The sequence below is a fragment of the Electrona antarctica genome (assembly GCF_951216825.1).
Source record: "Electrona antarctica genome assembly, chromosome: 22".
NCBI classification, from domain to species: domain Eukaryota; kingdom Metazoa; phylum Chordata; class Actinopteri; order Myctophiformes; family Myctophidae; genus Electrona; species Electrona antarctica.
The window spans coordinates 32,532,357-32,548,988 of record NC_136805.1 but is presented as its reverse complement, the minus strand read 5'-3'; the positions used below and the strand labels follow the sequence as shown (position 1 = coordinate 32,548,988).

The window sequence follows — 16,632 nt, the reverse complement described above, 5'->3', positions numbered from 1 at the left end:
GGTGGGCAACCTGAGTCCTGTCAATGCCTGCAGTGTGCTAGAAAATAATGCATCCTTTGACAAAATCTTAGTGACATGCAACGATGTTATGGCGGTATTCAAATTTGGGCATTTTGTTTGACTTGACGTTGCAGCAACAGAGAGCTCATCTCTTCCACACCCCGTCGGCCAGATGAGGCAGGCTGGCAGCATGCAGCCCGTCTACAAGAGAAGTGCAGGAGTGTGGCACCAGACCAGAAGTCTTCTCTACAAGAACCTGCTGATCAAATGGAGAACCAAACAGCAGAGCCTGCAGGTGTTGTTTCTTAAAACCATTATAAGACCATAGGAGTAGGACCCGATTCTGCCAAATGTCTTCTAAATGCTATTCTGAAAAAAGCAGCGTAACACAATTTCACAGGTGGCTTGTTAGAGTTTTATTAAGCGATAGCCCCTTGAGATGCAGTATCTCATTTTCAACATGAACATAAAACATGAACAAGATACATAGAAACATACAGTATACAGATACATGTGTATTGTGTACATACTGTATACACAGATAGCTTGCTCACCCTCTTCCAGCCACCCCACCAGCCACCACATCATCAGCTGTTAAACAACAGAGGAAAGAATGGCACAGTGCAAATACATCAGTGTATATGTCATTGCTGGTACTTGTCAGTTTAGAAGCATAAACAAGGTGAGACAAGATGTGAATGTATACAGGGAAGTCCTAAGTTTAGTTGATTAAAAGTCGACAAATTCCTATCACTAACGGTCAACTGAGAATTTATTTCGTTGAGGACAGCACAGCGGAATGTGTAGAATTGTAGATTTTGCTATGTGTTTAATTCTTTGTAGACCTATGTTTTTGATATTGCAACTTGTGTGCCAGTAGCCCAGTACTTTTGGAACCAGCTGGCACAGTATCTATCTAGTCTAATTGACAGGAATGTGGGTTGACAGTTTACACATTGTGAGGTGTGAAAGATGGCCGCAGTAAACCTGGACAATACTGTAGCTTTGTGAGGTGTGAAAGGATGTCAGCAGTAAATCTGGACTATACTCTATCTTTAAAGTCATAAGGTCCTTGCGATGCAGACTGCTGCCGTTTTTCAGAAAAATGGCGAAAGAAAACGCAGAGACAAATCTTAAAAACTCAGCAGTCCGCAGGGACTTTTAATTGTGTGCAAATTAACTTCTGTTGTGCGATTTTCGTGTTAGGTTTATTTTGTATTCCTCATGTATTATTGTTGGTCTCCCAACAGTAGTATGTACCTCTTACAATATCTATCCCAATAGTGTGCTTTGTGTATTTTTATTTAACAACTTAAAATCCTATACTTCGTTGGAAATAGCCGATCTTCCCTGAAGTAGCCGACCTACAAGCTAACCGTGCCGTTGCGTTGTGTGATGCATTTTGAGCTTGTAGATCGACTATTGTCATTAAATGTTCACCAATGACCAGAACACAGATAGTTAGCGTTCGTATGGTTAAAACATAGAAATACTCCCAACAGTTGAACCAGTATTTAGATGCCCAATTCAACTCACGGCTATTTCACATTAGAAAACGATATTAAGCGTATTTCATTAGTCATATGCCAGTCTCATACGGTATGTGTCATTTTGAATCTAGTGCATTATCATGTCTGTTTGTCCAAGTCCTCAGTCTCTCTCTCTTATTATGGCTATATACCTATTTCTGCTGCAATTCCATGTTAACTAACACACATGCAGTGAGTGAGCAACAGGGGAAAACTAGGGCACAGGTCTCCACCAGGGCAGGTCAGGTTGTGGCCTCCTGGTGGCGCTATAATAGGCCAGTGTGAAAAGGATGCCATTTCTTCATACGCCTTTGATGGCAATTGGATGATTTGAGGCATTTTATTCCAAAAATGTGTTTTGCAAAAATCAACCTGTTGGTGGCGCTATAACCAATGTGAAAAGGGTGGGATATATTCCTCAGCCTAGTAAGAAAATGTGTGAAAGATTTCACGTAAATTGCATGCTGCGTTCATGATTTGAGGCTTTTGTTCAAAACGGGCCAATCTTGCAAACTGTGAAAGCCAATTATAGCCAATTAGGATGGAATATGAAATATCGGACAGATCCGACTTGAGCACATGACCATAGAGATACTGTGTAACGATTTGTGAGATTTTTGGACAGAATCTGGAGGAGTAATATAAAAAAATGTGTTTTACAAAAGTCGGCCTCCTGGTGGCGCTATAAAAGGCAGATGCGGAAAATGCAGGTCAAAGGTTTGTCCTTGGCCTCTGGGAGTGTGCATGCAACATTTCACGCAGATCGGTGCAGTTTTAGGTAAAACATTTGAAAAGCTGCCTCATGGTGGCGCTATAACAGGCCGTTCTGGAAAATGTGGGGCAGAGGTTCATCGTTGGCATCCAGGGAGTGTGTGTGCAAAGTTTGGCATCGACCGGGTTAACGGTGCCGGAGATTAGCTGGTAACAGACGGACGGAAGGACACACACACACACACACGGACGGAGTGCAAAACATACTCTCTCCCCATGCCTTCGGCCTGGTGGTGGAGACAATAAAACCCTGATCGATTGATTCTCTCCTCCCGGCAGAGCACTTCAACTGTCCCGCGTTTGATTTAGGAATTGAGTAAACACTACCATTATGCCCCACCTACCCCCTTTTCTGTCTTTGTAAAACCATGCATTTTTCATTTGGATTTAAGTTGCACCAATGCATATTTAATGACCGTCTCTGTTTCATCCTTTCTTCCCGACCTCCTGGAATGTAGCAACTGAAAAGAATAGTGCCGATATTAGCACTTTTCTGTTCTGCCCTTTCTTCCAGAGATGTCAGTTGCGGTGCAACAGTTAATCAAACAAATTGATTACATCAATTTGAAGAAAATTACCGATAAGCGATAATCAATAATTTAATAAAAGAATCAATTAACAATCCATCCCTATTTTGACTTTTTGCATGAGACCATCATTCGACACATAAGCTTCGAATAAGTGTAAAATAACACCAAGTGGTTAATCAATTTGTTGCTTTTAATGTAAAAAAACAAAAAAAGCACGCTTCATTATTCCAATAATCCAGTAATTAATAGAATAATCTCTAAGAAAAATAATTGCTATTTGCAGCCCTAGATGGCAGTTTGTCATCAGAAGTCTTGACCCTGATGCATTTCATCCTTCCAGAAGTTGTTAGGTGGGAGTCAGATGAATCATGTCACATGCTCTTCGGTGCCAGACCTGACTCCACAGCACTGTCAACAGCGTTGACAGTAAAGCTATTGATTTGTCTGGGCAGGCTAACAAAGTGTTTACCAGATGCAGTTTTGGGTCTGTTCATCATGAGTGTATGACTCATCCCTGCCTTGACCTAAATCTCTTAAGAGCCTAAGACCTGTGCTTTTTTGTGTTATTTAGTCCTCTCGGGATGCTTTTTGTATACAATGCATTTATAGCCGTGGTTTTCAACCCTTTTCATATCAAGGTCCATTATTCATTCCGCATTTGAGCTACAGACCACCCCGATGGGGTTTAGCCTCTCAGACCCAAAATGTTGAATATTTTGTTGCCTTTGGATAAGACTTTGTCCATAATCCCATGCTGTATAGATGTTGGTACCATAGGAGAGATAACAGGCAAACGTGACCAAATGACAATTCTTCTACAATTGTGTAAATCATTCTGAAGTAATGCAGATGTTTAACAATAATTTTACTCTGAGAGCGTGAAATGAAACCAAATGGTTTGATTTTACAGACTCAAGAGTTAAAAGATCTATAAGGGTCCATTTTGTTACCAACTCTCCATCCTTTAGCTGGGGTCCACCTGGAACTCCCTCAAGAATTTATAGTGTACCTAGTAGGTAGAGATAGAGGTCGTCTGCCTGGGTATCGGAACCCAAAAAAGATTTCTGCCTGACAGAAATATTATGTCTCAGAAACGCTGAGGAAACGCATCCGTTTCCTTCTGCATTATTAAATGTGACATAGGGTAATTATTTTCAAGTGCTGATGACTTTAGTTTGCTTTCTTTAGAGTTGAGCACAGCAGTGTCCTTGTTTCTTGCTCAAACTAGATTTGACTGTATCGGGAGGAGAAAACAAAATGACTGTGTTTTCTATACAGGCCAGAGAGCATTTGGCAGAAGAGATGTATATCGTTGCTGTCGGGCAGACACGTCATACTTTCTTTTATTTCTAAATGAATACCCTACTTCGTCACTCTACAGCAGGGTTGCCCAAAAGGTAGTAGATCACAAAGGCTGTGCAGGTAGATCACATGTCCTTAAAACATAATAAATAAAATAATAATTTGGCATCCGACACTTGAATTAAGGTGACTTGATTAATAAAATAATTGCTTGTTAACCTACAATGGAATACTTTGCGCCAAAAACAATTGCATCAACCCCCTTTATTTCCCATTCCAAGTGTATTTGTCATATTATGTAACGCCAGGGCCGCTATTCCCCCTCAGGTACATTTTTGAACTATTTTCAGCAATGGGATAATATTTTTTCGGTGGGTAGATCGTGTTGAGCTGGTCATTTTGAAAGTAGCTCTCAAGTCAAAAAGGTCTGGGCACCCCTGCTCTACAGTGTCGCACAAAAGTAGCAAAAATAGCCGATCTACAAGCAATGCATTTTCCTCTGCTAGTTTTTCTGAAAATGTCAGGATTCAAATTAAAAACTATGAGGTTTCCACCCGACATCATCGACGAATCCAATACGAGAGAGATCTTGTATGACAAAGGGCACTTTCTCCTACGAAGGGAAGGCACTGGTTGGCTGCTGTGTGTCTGCGACTGCACGTGGCTGTCATTTATCATGGGATTTAATGGTGGTGACAGCTGTGTTGGAAGTCCTTCAGCAAGGCCAACATTGGGCCACATGGTTTATATTGTAGAATGGCATAGACATTCACAGGAATCCTTTCAGGCTCTGTGTGGTAGCACACCAGATAAACTAAAGGCAGCATATTATGCAGTGAATCTAAAACAGTCAGGCCTTCTTGGCTGCTTCCCAAGAGCCAAAGCTACATCTCTGTCTTAGATGAAAAGGGAATTAATTTGTGGTTTTAGGGAAGTACCGAGGAGGACTTAACTTGATTTTATTGTTCAGTACGGAACCTCGGGAAGAAAAACTAAACCACTTCACACAGCAAAATTAACCCCATAAATCCTAATCATCCCTATTCTGGGAGGCCAACATTCGGAAAAGATCTGCAAGCTCACAGCGTGCTGCAACACTCTGAATATGAGGCATTTGCACTATATTGTTTTACCTTTTTTATTTTAGTACAAAAATAATGAATATGTCAGTAATTTCTTTGCGTATTTCCGTTATTTGTCATATCTGCCTCGTCATTTTCTGATTTCCATCCATCCATCCATCCATCCATCCATCCATCTTCAACCGCGACCCGTAGTCGGGTCGCTGGGGGAGAGCTCCAGACTTCCTTCTCCAGAGCAATATTAGTAACTTCCTCCTGGGGGATCCCGAGGCGTTCCCAAGGCCAGTGAGTCGATGTAATCCCTCCAACTGCACCTTGGTCTGCCCCGGGGTCTCCTCCCAGTGCGACGTGCATCGAGGTTCTCCCTAGGGAGACGCTCGAGAGGCATCCTAACCAGATGCCCGAACCACCTAAGCTGGGTCCTTTCCAGGCGAAGAAGCAGCGATTACTTAAGTTTCTGATTACCAGGCAAACAGAAATGTATTCCTTATCAATATGTTCCATTGTTCAATGCCAAAAACTGAATTCTTTGTGTGACAATTAATCGTGTGTAACGGTGACCAGCCCTCGATGTCTCCCTCCCGTGGTGTGTCCTCCAGGAACTGATCCTGCCGCTGCTGCTGCTGGGCCTGCTGATCCTCATCAGCACGCTGAACCCTCACGTGTACTACGGAGGCATCAGCACCATGGAGCTGGAGCGGGACGACTACCACTTCCTCAAAGGCCTGGGCTACACGCCCATCACCAACGTCACCAGCCACATCATGGAGGAGGTGGCCCAGGAGATGCGTGAGTAGCAACCATAACGTCGTTCGTCGTGGGCCCAGCATTAAAGACCTGTGGTCGATTCTACGACAAAATCAAAATCAGTAGTTCTCACACTTTCAAGATTGTTCAAAAATAGACAGATGTGCAAGCTCACAGCGGAGATGAAAGGAAACTACCATATGCAAATCAGACGGGCGATAAGAGTGGAGACTGTGTCCTCCAGTGTACTCATGCCGTCCTCTGTGTGTTTCTCCAGACATGACAGACCGTCTGGAGATGTTCTCCAGCGAGGAGGACCTGGAGAACGCCAGCCTGTACGAGCCGTCGGGCTACGTGGGGGTGGTCTTCCTAGACGCGTCCGCCACGTCCTACCGGCTGCGCTTCCCCTACAACCAGCTGCCCCTGCCCAGCGACTACACGGAGTCTATCGGTAAGGCTTCCTTCCCCTACAACCAGCTGCCCCTGCCCAGCGACTACACGGAGTCTATCGGTAAGGCTTCCTTCCCCTACAACCAGCTGCCCCTGCCCAGCAACTACACGGAGTCTATCGGTAAGGCTTCCTTCCCCTACAACCAGCTGCCCCTGCCCAGTGACTACACAGAGTCAATCGGTAAGGCTTCCTTCCCCTACAACCAGCTGCCCCTGCCCAGCGACTACACGGAGTCTATCGGTAAGGCTTCCTTCCCCTACAACCAGCTGCCCCTGCCCAGCGACTACACGGAGTCTATCGGTAAGGCTTCCTTCCCCTACAACCAGCTGCCCCTGCCCAGCGACAACACCAAATCCATCGGTATAACGGTGGATTGTATTGTCGTTTTAGTGCCCTCTTCATTGTTCATTTTACCGCTCATTTCTAGGCCCACGTGATAATGGCGTTTCATTTTTCAGAACAACGGATTGAGAACCGGGGTTATTATTATTACAGAAACGTACTAACAACTGTTTGTACGTTTTGAGGGTTTGTTACTAAAGTAAGGCAATGTTGAGACAAGGTACAACAGAAGTGTAATAGAAGTGGTCACTGTGTTTTCTCCCCCTCAGCCAACTGCTTTGCCAGCTCAGTGAACTGCAGAGCAGCCAATTACTGGTACTCTGGCTTCATCCGCCTGCAGTCTCTTATCGACGCGGCCATCATCCAGGTAATGATGGGGCTAAACGACAGCCGGATCCTGCTGTCCGGGTGTCTCCCTGCACCTGTTATTTAACCCATTCAGGCCTGACGTCGAAATTTTAAAAAAAAAGTTTTCTAAATCATGCCAATTTTCTAAAAGATTTGAGGCACATTTTAACGATTTTTCAAAAATAGCAGACCGAGTGGCGCGCTATGAGCTTGTAGATCTGCTATTTTTCAATAGCTAAATTATAATATAATGTATTTAACCACCAAAAGGGGTTCCCGCTCAAAATGGGTTAAGGTCACACAGAAATTGTGTATAGCCCAAATGGTGTATAACTTATGGTCAAATGTATGGTCATGTTTGGGGATCTTAGAAACCGCAATACGCAAGATATATGTACTTCCCACCAGCATTCAAACTTTCGAACATGCTTTGGGCTTCAGGCAATACCACTTGTAGTGGTCCTTGCTGACCACAGGGTCCACATCGCTCAATGGAAGTGTACGGTCGGAGACCACCTCCAACCACTGCAGATGTGCTATTTAAATTGTATTTTAACATAATCTACCATACAGATCAGTCATACAGATCAGTCAAAATAGTGTTCATTTTTATTGGGACATCCCTAGTATCAATATTATATCCATATCATGATATTAGACTGGATATTGTCTGTGATTTTGGATATTGTACATTGGATATAAATATCGGGTCGGGAAAAATCTGAATCGACAGATTAGATCAAGTAATCGGATCGGGAGCAAAAAACGTGATCGGGACATCCCTACTTAGAGGCCAGCCAATCACGCATATCTCGCCACCACTACATCGCCACTAGTCCTCTGGGTGTTTGTTGACAGCTGGCTTTTCGAGCCACCTGTAAAAAGGCATTTTGGGGGTGAACAGAGCCCATCCTGAACATACGTGTGTGTGTGTGTGTGTGTGTGTGTGTGTGTGTGTGTGTGTGTGTGTGTGTGTGTGTGTGTGTGTGTGTGTGTGTGTGTGTGTGTGTGTGTGTGTGTGTGTGTGTGTGTGTGTGTGTGTGTGTGTGTGTGTGTGTGTGTGTGTGTGTGTGTGTGTGTGTGTGTGTGTGTGTGTGTGTGTGTGTGTGTGTGTGTGTGTGTGTGTGTGTGTGTGTAGATGCAGACCAGGCGTTCGGTGCGTAGCGAGATGGACCTGCGTGTGGTGATGATGGGCCAGCCGGGCTCCGTGGAGGTGCAGAAGTTCCCCCACGCCCTCATCTCCATCTACCTGGTCCTGGCCTTCACGCCCTTCGTCACCTTCCTCATCGTCAACGTGGCGGCCGAGAAGGAGCACCGCCTCAAGGACACCATGAGCATGATGGGCCTCTACGACACCTCCTTCTGGTAAATAAAAGGGTGCATTTATATAGCGCTTTTTTGCATTACATTCACTTTATTCACACACACAAGCATACACCGATGGCTGAGGAATCCATGCAAGGCACCAATCTGCTCATCGGGATTTTATGGAAAAACATGAAAAATGATTAAATGTGTCAGCTATTTTCCTTTTTTAAGATTTTTTATCCCACGATTTTGCACCCAGTGTCAATTATCTAATGTAATCCTGGGTGCTACACTTCCTCTGCCAATCTGGGGGGGGCAGCAGACTGACCTCATGCTTCCTTCTATGCATGAGTAGTCCAAGCTGCTTCTTTTCACTTGACCTTCTAGCTGTGAGGCGACAGCACTACCGACTGTGCCACCGTGCCCCGTGTCAGCTATTTCTTTGTATATTTAAGTTAAAGGTATATTCAGTGATTTCACTTAATTCAAATATCACTTATTTTTTGGATAATCCTCCCTACTATAAAGTGTGCTGACGATATAAGGAGTTCCTCCCTGTCCCCAGTGAGCGCCTGGGGTCAAAAAACCCTAGTTTCGGTTTGGGCTTTGGGTGGCAAAGCCTTCATCCAATCAGGATGAGAGGGGCCTTCTTCCAATCATGATCGAGTGGGGCGGGCATTGGTGCACGTGCGGTTGGTCTGTTGTACTTCCCCCACTGTAGAGCGTGTGCATGTGCACATCTTGTTACCGGGTGGACCGGGTTTTTTTCCAAATCACCCAAATCACTGAATGCTCCTTTAATTGTCATATCTGCACTGTGCAATTTGTGATTACGAAGGCTAGAATACTAATTGTCACGTTCCAATGTTCAACGCAAAAAAACACAATTCAATCATTAATCGCAATTATTTGCGTGACGATAATCTGTAATCAAATTTGTAATCGTGACAGCCCTACTTTTATGTCCAAAAAGTGTGAGGATTACATGATTTTAGGTGCCTCTAATTGGTGCGTGCGTGCGTGCTCCAAACAGGTTGTCATGGGGACTGCTGTATGCTGCCTTGGTGACCACCATGGCCTTCCTGATGTCCATCATAGCCACCTACACCGCCCTCTTCCCCAACAGTGACTTCTTCGTCATCTTTTTCCTGATCTTTCTCTATGGTATCTCCTCTGTGAGTATATCTTTTAATTAAGGGATAGCCCCTTGAGGCGCAGCATGTCATTTTTTTAAATAATTTTTATCCCACGATTTTGCAACACAGTTTTTTTCACCCAGTGCCAATTATCTTATGTAATCCTGGGCGCTACACTTCCTCTGCCAACCTGGGGGGGGGCAGCGGACTGACCTCATGCCTCCTTCTATGCATGAGGAGTCCAAGCTGCTTCTTTTCACCTGACAGGGGGAATTTCCCTGGCCGGACGTAGCGCGTGGAAGGAACTCGTTATTCCGACCACTTCCTTTCCCCTCCATCAGACGCCCCGGCTGGCCAGGGGGTTTTAGAGACCAGGATTACTGCATGTTTTTGTGAGGGTACCCACCCTAGGGGACACAGGGAGAACATGCAAACTCCACACAGAAAGGCCCTTTCGCCAACCCCACCTCGGGTATGGGCACTGATGACACGGAGGAGGAAACACTCCCACAGCGTCCCCAGCGGGAATTGAACCTTCTAGCTGTGAGGCGACAGCACTACCGACTGTGCCACCGTGGCCTCCAGCATGTCATTTTCAAGGGGGACCCATAAAACATGAACAAGAATCAAGATACATAGAAACATACAGTACACAGATACAGATACATACATGGGTATTGTGTACATATACACAGATAGCTTGCTCACCCTCTTCCAGCCACCCCACCAGCCACCACATCATCAGCTGTTAAACAACAGAGGAAAGAGACAAATACATAAGTGTGTCATAACTGCTACTGTCAGTTTAGAAGCATAAACAAGGAGTCCAACAAGGTGAGCACACGCAGATCTGACACACAAAATGTCCGACATGCGGAAACAACGGTCGGACATGCGGTCGAACATGCGCTGCTCCCGTGCTTGCGGTTATTATATATTATATTATATGGTTAGGTTAGGGTTTGAGGTAGGTTGTCGGTATAATGACTGTAGGACCAATAGTATGTCGGGACTAAAGCCTGTACCTGATGAGTCAAGGTGTGAATGTATGGATGTCCTAAAGTGACGAAGCGAGCGAAGATTATTCTAATCAGATGGGGTTTTGTAGCAGAAAGTTCAATGAGTTGATGGAACTTGATTCACAATACAATCCTCGGGATTGAAGGAAAGCCTCAATAGCGTCGCTGAGATGTGTGAGGAGATCAATACCAACGATCAGTACTAGCGCACATTCCGTACGCTCAGTGATGTGAGACGCGTAGTTTCACACATTTCACTACATCAGCATTTTGTGGAGAAATACATTTAATCCACAATATTATTATACTAGTATTTTTGACAAACTATATCACTGATCTCCTCACTTCAGAAATCAGAACAATGGGATATTTTATTTAGGTTGAACATTGGCCTTTTTTATTTACCTGAGAAACCATTTGGACCTGGGAGGATTTGACCAAATTTGTACACTCTTGGGGCAGTATTATGCGTGTCTTAAGTACCAGGTCTTATTACTTAACTTGCCATTTGGCCACCCAGAATAGCCAAATGGCATTGACCACGCCTCCAGGTCTTAAGTTAAGTCATAAGACCTGGTACTTAAGACACACATAATACTGCCCTTGGAGTGCAAGGCCAGTACTATGCAGCCCTCGGACTACATTTGATATGCCAATACCACAGGCCAGGTTTGAAGTGCCCTGGCCTATGTGGAATCTAATTTATATGTGCTAATTTATCAATTAGAGTGCGGCTATTTGAACTATTTTAAAAGGTGATGTTAACATAGCATAAGTCTATATGTATAATCTATATTAAAGTGTCTTTGGTTATCTATGCTCTCTCGGTCCACAGATCTTCTTCTCCTTCATGCTGACGCCTCTGTTTAAGAAGCCAAAGTTTGCCAGCACGGTGGGCTCCATGTTGACGGTGGTGTTTGGATGTCTGTCTCTGTTCACCGTGCTGATGAGAGACTTCCCACAACCTGCCGTCTGGCTGCTCTGCCTGCTGTCTCCCAGCGCCTTCTCCATCGGCATCGCCCAGGTACGCACACACGCACGGATCGCACGCACACACACTGTGCGTTAGAAATAACAAACACACAGGGCTGTATTTTGTGTGTCTTAAGTACCAGGCAAATGGCATTGATCACGCCTCCAGGTCTTAAGTTAAGTAATAAGACCTGGTACTTAAGACAAAATACAGCCCACAATGTTTTACTGTTTGCCTTGCTGTGGCCTTGAAGATGTTTTTATTCAGCAGGCATTCAAATCCAGGCACGTGTTACTGTTTATTCAGGAGGATCTTTGTCAGTATTTAACGTGTGTCCCTTGTTTGTACCCCTTGCAAACAGCCTTTACCTCTCTTCTTGGTAAATGGTGCATTTATATAGATTGTACAACATTGCATTCACCCATTCACACACACATCCATACACTAATGGCGGAGGAAACCATGCAAGGCACCAATCTGCACATCAGGAGCAATCAGGGGTTCAGCGTCTTTGCTCAAGGACACTTCGACACTAACTCCGGGGGAGCCCGGGATCGAACCGGGAACCTCACGGTTCCCATCCGGCTGCTCTACCGGCTACTCTACCCCCTTCTTGAACCATGGTGTTTGTTCATAGCTCTCTCTCTCTGTGTGTGTGTGTGTGTGTGTGTGTGTGTGTGTGTGTGTGTGTGTGTGTGTGTGTGTGTGTGTGTGTGTGTGTGTGTGTGTGTGTGTGTGTGTGTGTGTGTGTGTGTGTGTGTGTGTGTGTGTGTGTGTGTGTGTGTGTGTGTGTGTGTGTGTGTGTGTGTGTGTGTGTGTGTGTGTGTGTGTGTGTGTGGTCATTAGGTGGTGTACCTGGAGGCGCAGGGAGATGGCGCTGTGTTCTCCAGCCTGACCAACGGACCTCATCCCCTCTACGTCCCTATGCTCATGTTGGTGTTGGACTGTGTTCTGTACCTGCTGCTGGCTGTGTACCTGGACCAGGTGCTGCCGGGTACGCACGCACGCACAAGCTTTCATACAGCCATTGAAATGTATTTAGAATCACATTTAAAAATATTTTTTCACTCTTCAGGTGAGTTTGGGCTGAGGCGGTCTCCGCTGTACTTCCTGAAGCCGTCCTATTGGTCCAAACGCAGTAAGCGCTACGTGGAAGTAAGCTCGGTGTACGACGCAGAGATGAACGGCACTACCCCGTTAGGAGACGAGTCTGTCGAGCCCATCTCGCCAGAGTTCAGAGGGAAAGAAGCTATCCGGTGAATACCTGCTTTTACACATGACAAATGACTCTAGTCCAGAGTTTTAATCTGACAATATTTTGTTCCAGGGACACCCTAGATGCAAATATGAGTTAAAAACGTTTGCTGTGAAAGAATATTTGTTCAAAGATTAGCACACGTTTTCACGATTTTTCAAAAATAGCAGATCCACAAGCTCATAGCGTGGCACTCTGTGCCGAGCTATGAGCTTGTATATCTGCTATTTATCAACAGCTAAAGTATGAAATAGTGGTTAAAGTGGTTAAAAGCTAAGGTTACACATATGCGTTAAAGTGTCAAGTGTCAACCTGATAGTAGTACAGCCCAGTCCAGTTCCACTCATCACATCACATCACATTAGCCTCCTTGACCAGCAGAAGCTCTGTCTGCAGCCAGAGTTTCATTAACTCTTTCATTACATTAGCCTTGACCAGCAGAAGCTCTGTCTGCAGCCAGAGTTTCATTAACTCTTTCATTACATTAGCCTTGACCAGCAGAAGCTCTGTCTGCAGCCAGAGTTTCTTTAACTCTTTCATTACATTAGCCTTGACCAGCAGAAGCTCTGTCTGCAGCCAGAGTTTCATTTACTCTTTCATTACATTAGCCTTGACCAGCAGAAGCTCTGTCTGCAGCCAGAGTTTCATTTACTCTTTCATTACATTGGCCTCCTTGACCAGCAGAAGCTCTGTCTGCAGCCATAGCTTTTTTTAACGCTGACCCTGTTGTTGCTTACTCTCCCTGTCCCCCACCGTCAGCATCAACAACATCCGTAAGGTCTACAAAGAGAAAGACATCACGGTGGAGGCTCTGAGAGGTGAGGCCTCGTTCTATTGAATGGTTGTTCAGTTCAGGTAGTGCTTTCTCAAATTGCACATAAGCGGTGATTATAACAACGAATCAATGAGTTCTTAGAGGAGGACACCTCAATCGAGTTCATGCAGTAGATAGAGTTGCACTTTTGTTTATCAGCCCAGCTCCTTATTGATCTTAGAGCCAAGCGTGGAGATGTGTCACTCTGTGGCCTAGAACCTCCCTGGGATGTAGCCAGTAGTTACACAGTTTTCTCCCCCACGAAGGGAGGGACTTTCCCACGAAGGGAGGGACTTTCGCCCTATAGTTTTACACCGTGACGGAGGGGCGTCGTCTCAAGCGAACTTGAGCCACGAGAGACGCCACCAAGTTAAAATGCTAGTATTGTTTATGACAAAGAGATAAAATGTTTCCCTCATACTTTTCAGTCATTAACTTATAATCAGTCAGTAGTTAATTTGGTCAGTGTATCATGTGAGTACAGTACTGTTTCAAGTGAGGCAGCCATAATGGGTGCTGATTGGTTGGCTGTCTCCCCCAATGTACCAAACAGTCAACCACAGCATGATGACCATTCTGTGACCTGTCCATATATGGACTACAGACCACGGTACATTTACTTGATTGGCGGATACCTTCCACAGAGTCCGAGTCATTCTGCACTTTCCTTAGAGCCTTTGATTGCACTCATCGAGTCTGTCACATTATACTTGATATGACAAGAAGGCCAGGTGAATGCAGTTGAGTGACCCTTATGGGTCTGTAACTCTGAGAGTGTACAAGTGAAACCAAATGGACCCTAACAGGTCCATTTGGTTCCATTTTGTACACTCTCATAGTTACATTGATTTTACAATATATCAATTGGGGTCCCAGAGATAGAAATGCCATTAGATGGGGGCCTGTAGACTAATATGCAAAACTGGGGGGCCTTGAAATTATATGGGTTGAGAATCACTGCTAGAGCCGTAAACATCTTCTCTCATGGGGGTCCCTGGCATATATGTTCAAATGGGGGGGTCTGCGGGCTAATTAGTGTCTATTTGGGGGTCCTTGACATGAGAAAGTTTGAGAACCACTGATCTAGAGAGAGAGAAGCATCCTCCCCTCTGACGCCAGTCCTCCCGTTCGTTCCCCTCTCTGACGGACCCACCCGTTGCCCTCTCAGGCCTGACCTTTGACATCTACGAGGGCCAGATCACGGCGCTGCTGGGCCACAGCGGCGCCGGCAAGTCCACCCTGATGAACATCCTGTGCGGCATCTGCCCGCCCAGCGACGGCTCGGCCACCATCTACGGCTCGCCCGTGGCGGAGTTGGCGGACGGCCAGGAGATGAAGCAGCTGGTGGGCGTCTGCCCGCAGTTCAACATCATCTTCGACGTGCTCACCGTCCAGGAGCACCTGAGGATATTCGCCGCCATCAAAGGGATACTGCCGGCGGACATCGACGGCGAGGTTTGTATACTTAACACGTTTAGGCCTAATAAAAAGATATGTGCCACATTTTCACGATTTTTCAAAAATAGCAGATCGAGTGGCGCGCTATGAGCTGCTATTTTTTATCTGCTATTTTTCAATAGCTAAAGTATAACATAATGCTTAGTTAAAACACCAAAACGTGTTCCTGTCCAGAATGGGTTAAACCATTGAGAGCTGAAACCAGGTTCTACAAAATGTCTTCTAGATCAGTTTTCTGAAAAACCTACAGTATGTCAGTGGTTCTCAAACGTTTTCATGTCAAGGACCCCCAGAATGTATTTGGCCGCAGACCCCCCCATCTCAAAATATTTTGTTCCAGAACAAATATTTTCAGATGGGGGTCGGCGGGCAAATACATATAATTGTGGGGGTCCTTGACATGAAAAAGTTTGAGAACCACTGATATCGAAACATAGGTTTTTCAGAAAACTGTTAGGATTCAGAAGACTTTTTTCTTTCTTTTTTTTTAAAGATGGAGTGCCGTGATTTTTTTCCACCCTAAAACATGATCATCAGGTCTTATTGTTATAAAAAAGTGTACAGTATTTGTTAAAATGTTGTTTTTATGTGGGCACGCCCACCAGTTCATTAAGTATGCCTGGTTTGCCTGGTGGGTGGTGATGGGTGGTGATCCACCTGAACTGAAGCCGCACCCACAGCTGTAGTTGTATGATAAAGGGGGATGGGTTATGGGAGGGGCTGATAATGTGACGTCACTATATTACTGTTTATTTCATTGGCCCGTTTGACTGTCAAGGGTTCAGCCTCCAGGAAGAAACCCTAAATACAAAGTTAATACACCATTGCACATAAAGACGACTCCAGGGTGTCTAATGAAGTACGGTCACCTCATAGACACATGAAAAAAAATCTGACTCGGGTCTTAACAGCACATTACACAGGATATTCACCCTGATGGATCAGTGGCTCACTGTGTGGGTTCTTTTCTCCATCTTTTAGGTGAACAAAGTCCTGAAGGATCTGGACTTGGAGAAGATCATGCACGCTCAGGCCAAGAACCTGAGTGGAGGTCAGAAGAGGAAGCTTTCTGTGGGAATTGCCATTTTAGGAGATCCTAAGGTAACGGGAGGGAGCGGACCGTGTCTATGTGCATCATACAGTAGGAGTCATGTTGGGCTGTAGAAGTCCCATGGAGTTGCCTCGTAATGTATTGGCGTGTGTCAAGAAGATTAATACTAACGTCTGTGCGTGCGTGCGTGTGCGCGTGCGTGCCTGTGTGTGTGCTGTGCCTTAGATCCTGCTCCTGGACGAGCCCACGGCGGGCATGGACCCCTGCTCCAGACACCAGGTCTGGTCTCTGCTGAGGAGTCGCAGGGCGGCGGGCAGGGTCATCGTTCTGAGCACTCACTACATGGACGAGGCTGACATTCTGGCTGGTACGTACTGTATGTATCACTCACTACATGGACGAGGCTGACATTCTGGCTGGTACGTACTGTATGTATCACTCACTACATGGACGAGGCTGACATTCTGGCTGGTATGTATGTATGTATGTATGTATGTCCCTCTTCGTGTCAACCCA

General features: G+C 45.3%; 1 protein-coding gene across 6 annotated transcripts in view; it reads left to right on the top strand.

The window, feature by feature from the left end:
* The window catches only part of abca5 (ATP-binding cassette, sub-family A (ABC1), member 5), a 49,853-nt gene that overhangs the window by 3,210 nt on the left and 30,011 nt on the right, over nt 1-16,632 (top strand). For 5 of the 6 annotated variants that reach the window (XM_079492105.1, XM_079492106.1, XM_079492108.1 and 2 more), the window contains 13 exons: nt 135-295; nt 5,814-6,003; nt 6,239-6,412; nt 7,024-7,121; nt 8,241-8,467; nt 9,444-9,585; nt 11,401-11,589; nt 12,385-12,532; nt 12,614-12,794; nt 13,553-13,611; nt 14,776-15,062; nt 16,047-16,166; nt 16,342-16,483. In XM_079492105.1, the coding sequence (XP_079348231.1) occupies nt 135-295; nt 5,814-6,003; nt 6,239-6,412; nt 7,024-7,121; nt 8,241-8,467; nt 9,444-9,585; nt 11,401-11,589; nt 12,385-12,532; nt 12,614-12,794; nt 13,553-13,611; nt 14,776-15,062; nt 16,047-16,166; nt 16,342-16,483 (2,118 nt within the window). Of the gene's footprint in view, nt 1-134; nt 296-5,813; nt 6,004-6,238; nt 6,413-6,676; nt 6,713-7,023; nt 7,122-8,240; nt 8,468-9,443; nt 9,586-11,400; nt 11,590-12,384; nt 12,533-12,613; nt 12,795-13,552; nt 13,612-14,775; nt 15,063-16,046; nt 16,167-16,341; nt 16,484-16,632 lie in introns of those variants that run through there. The other variant, XM_079492110.1, reaches the window with a different exon arrangement.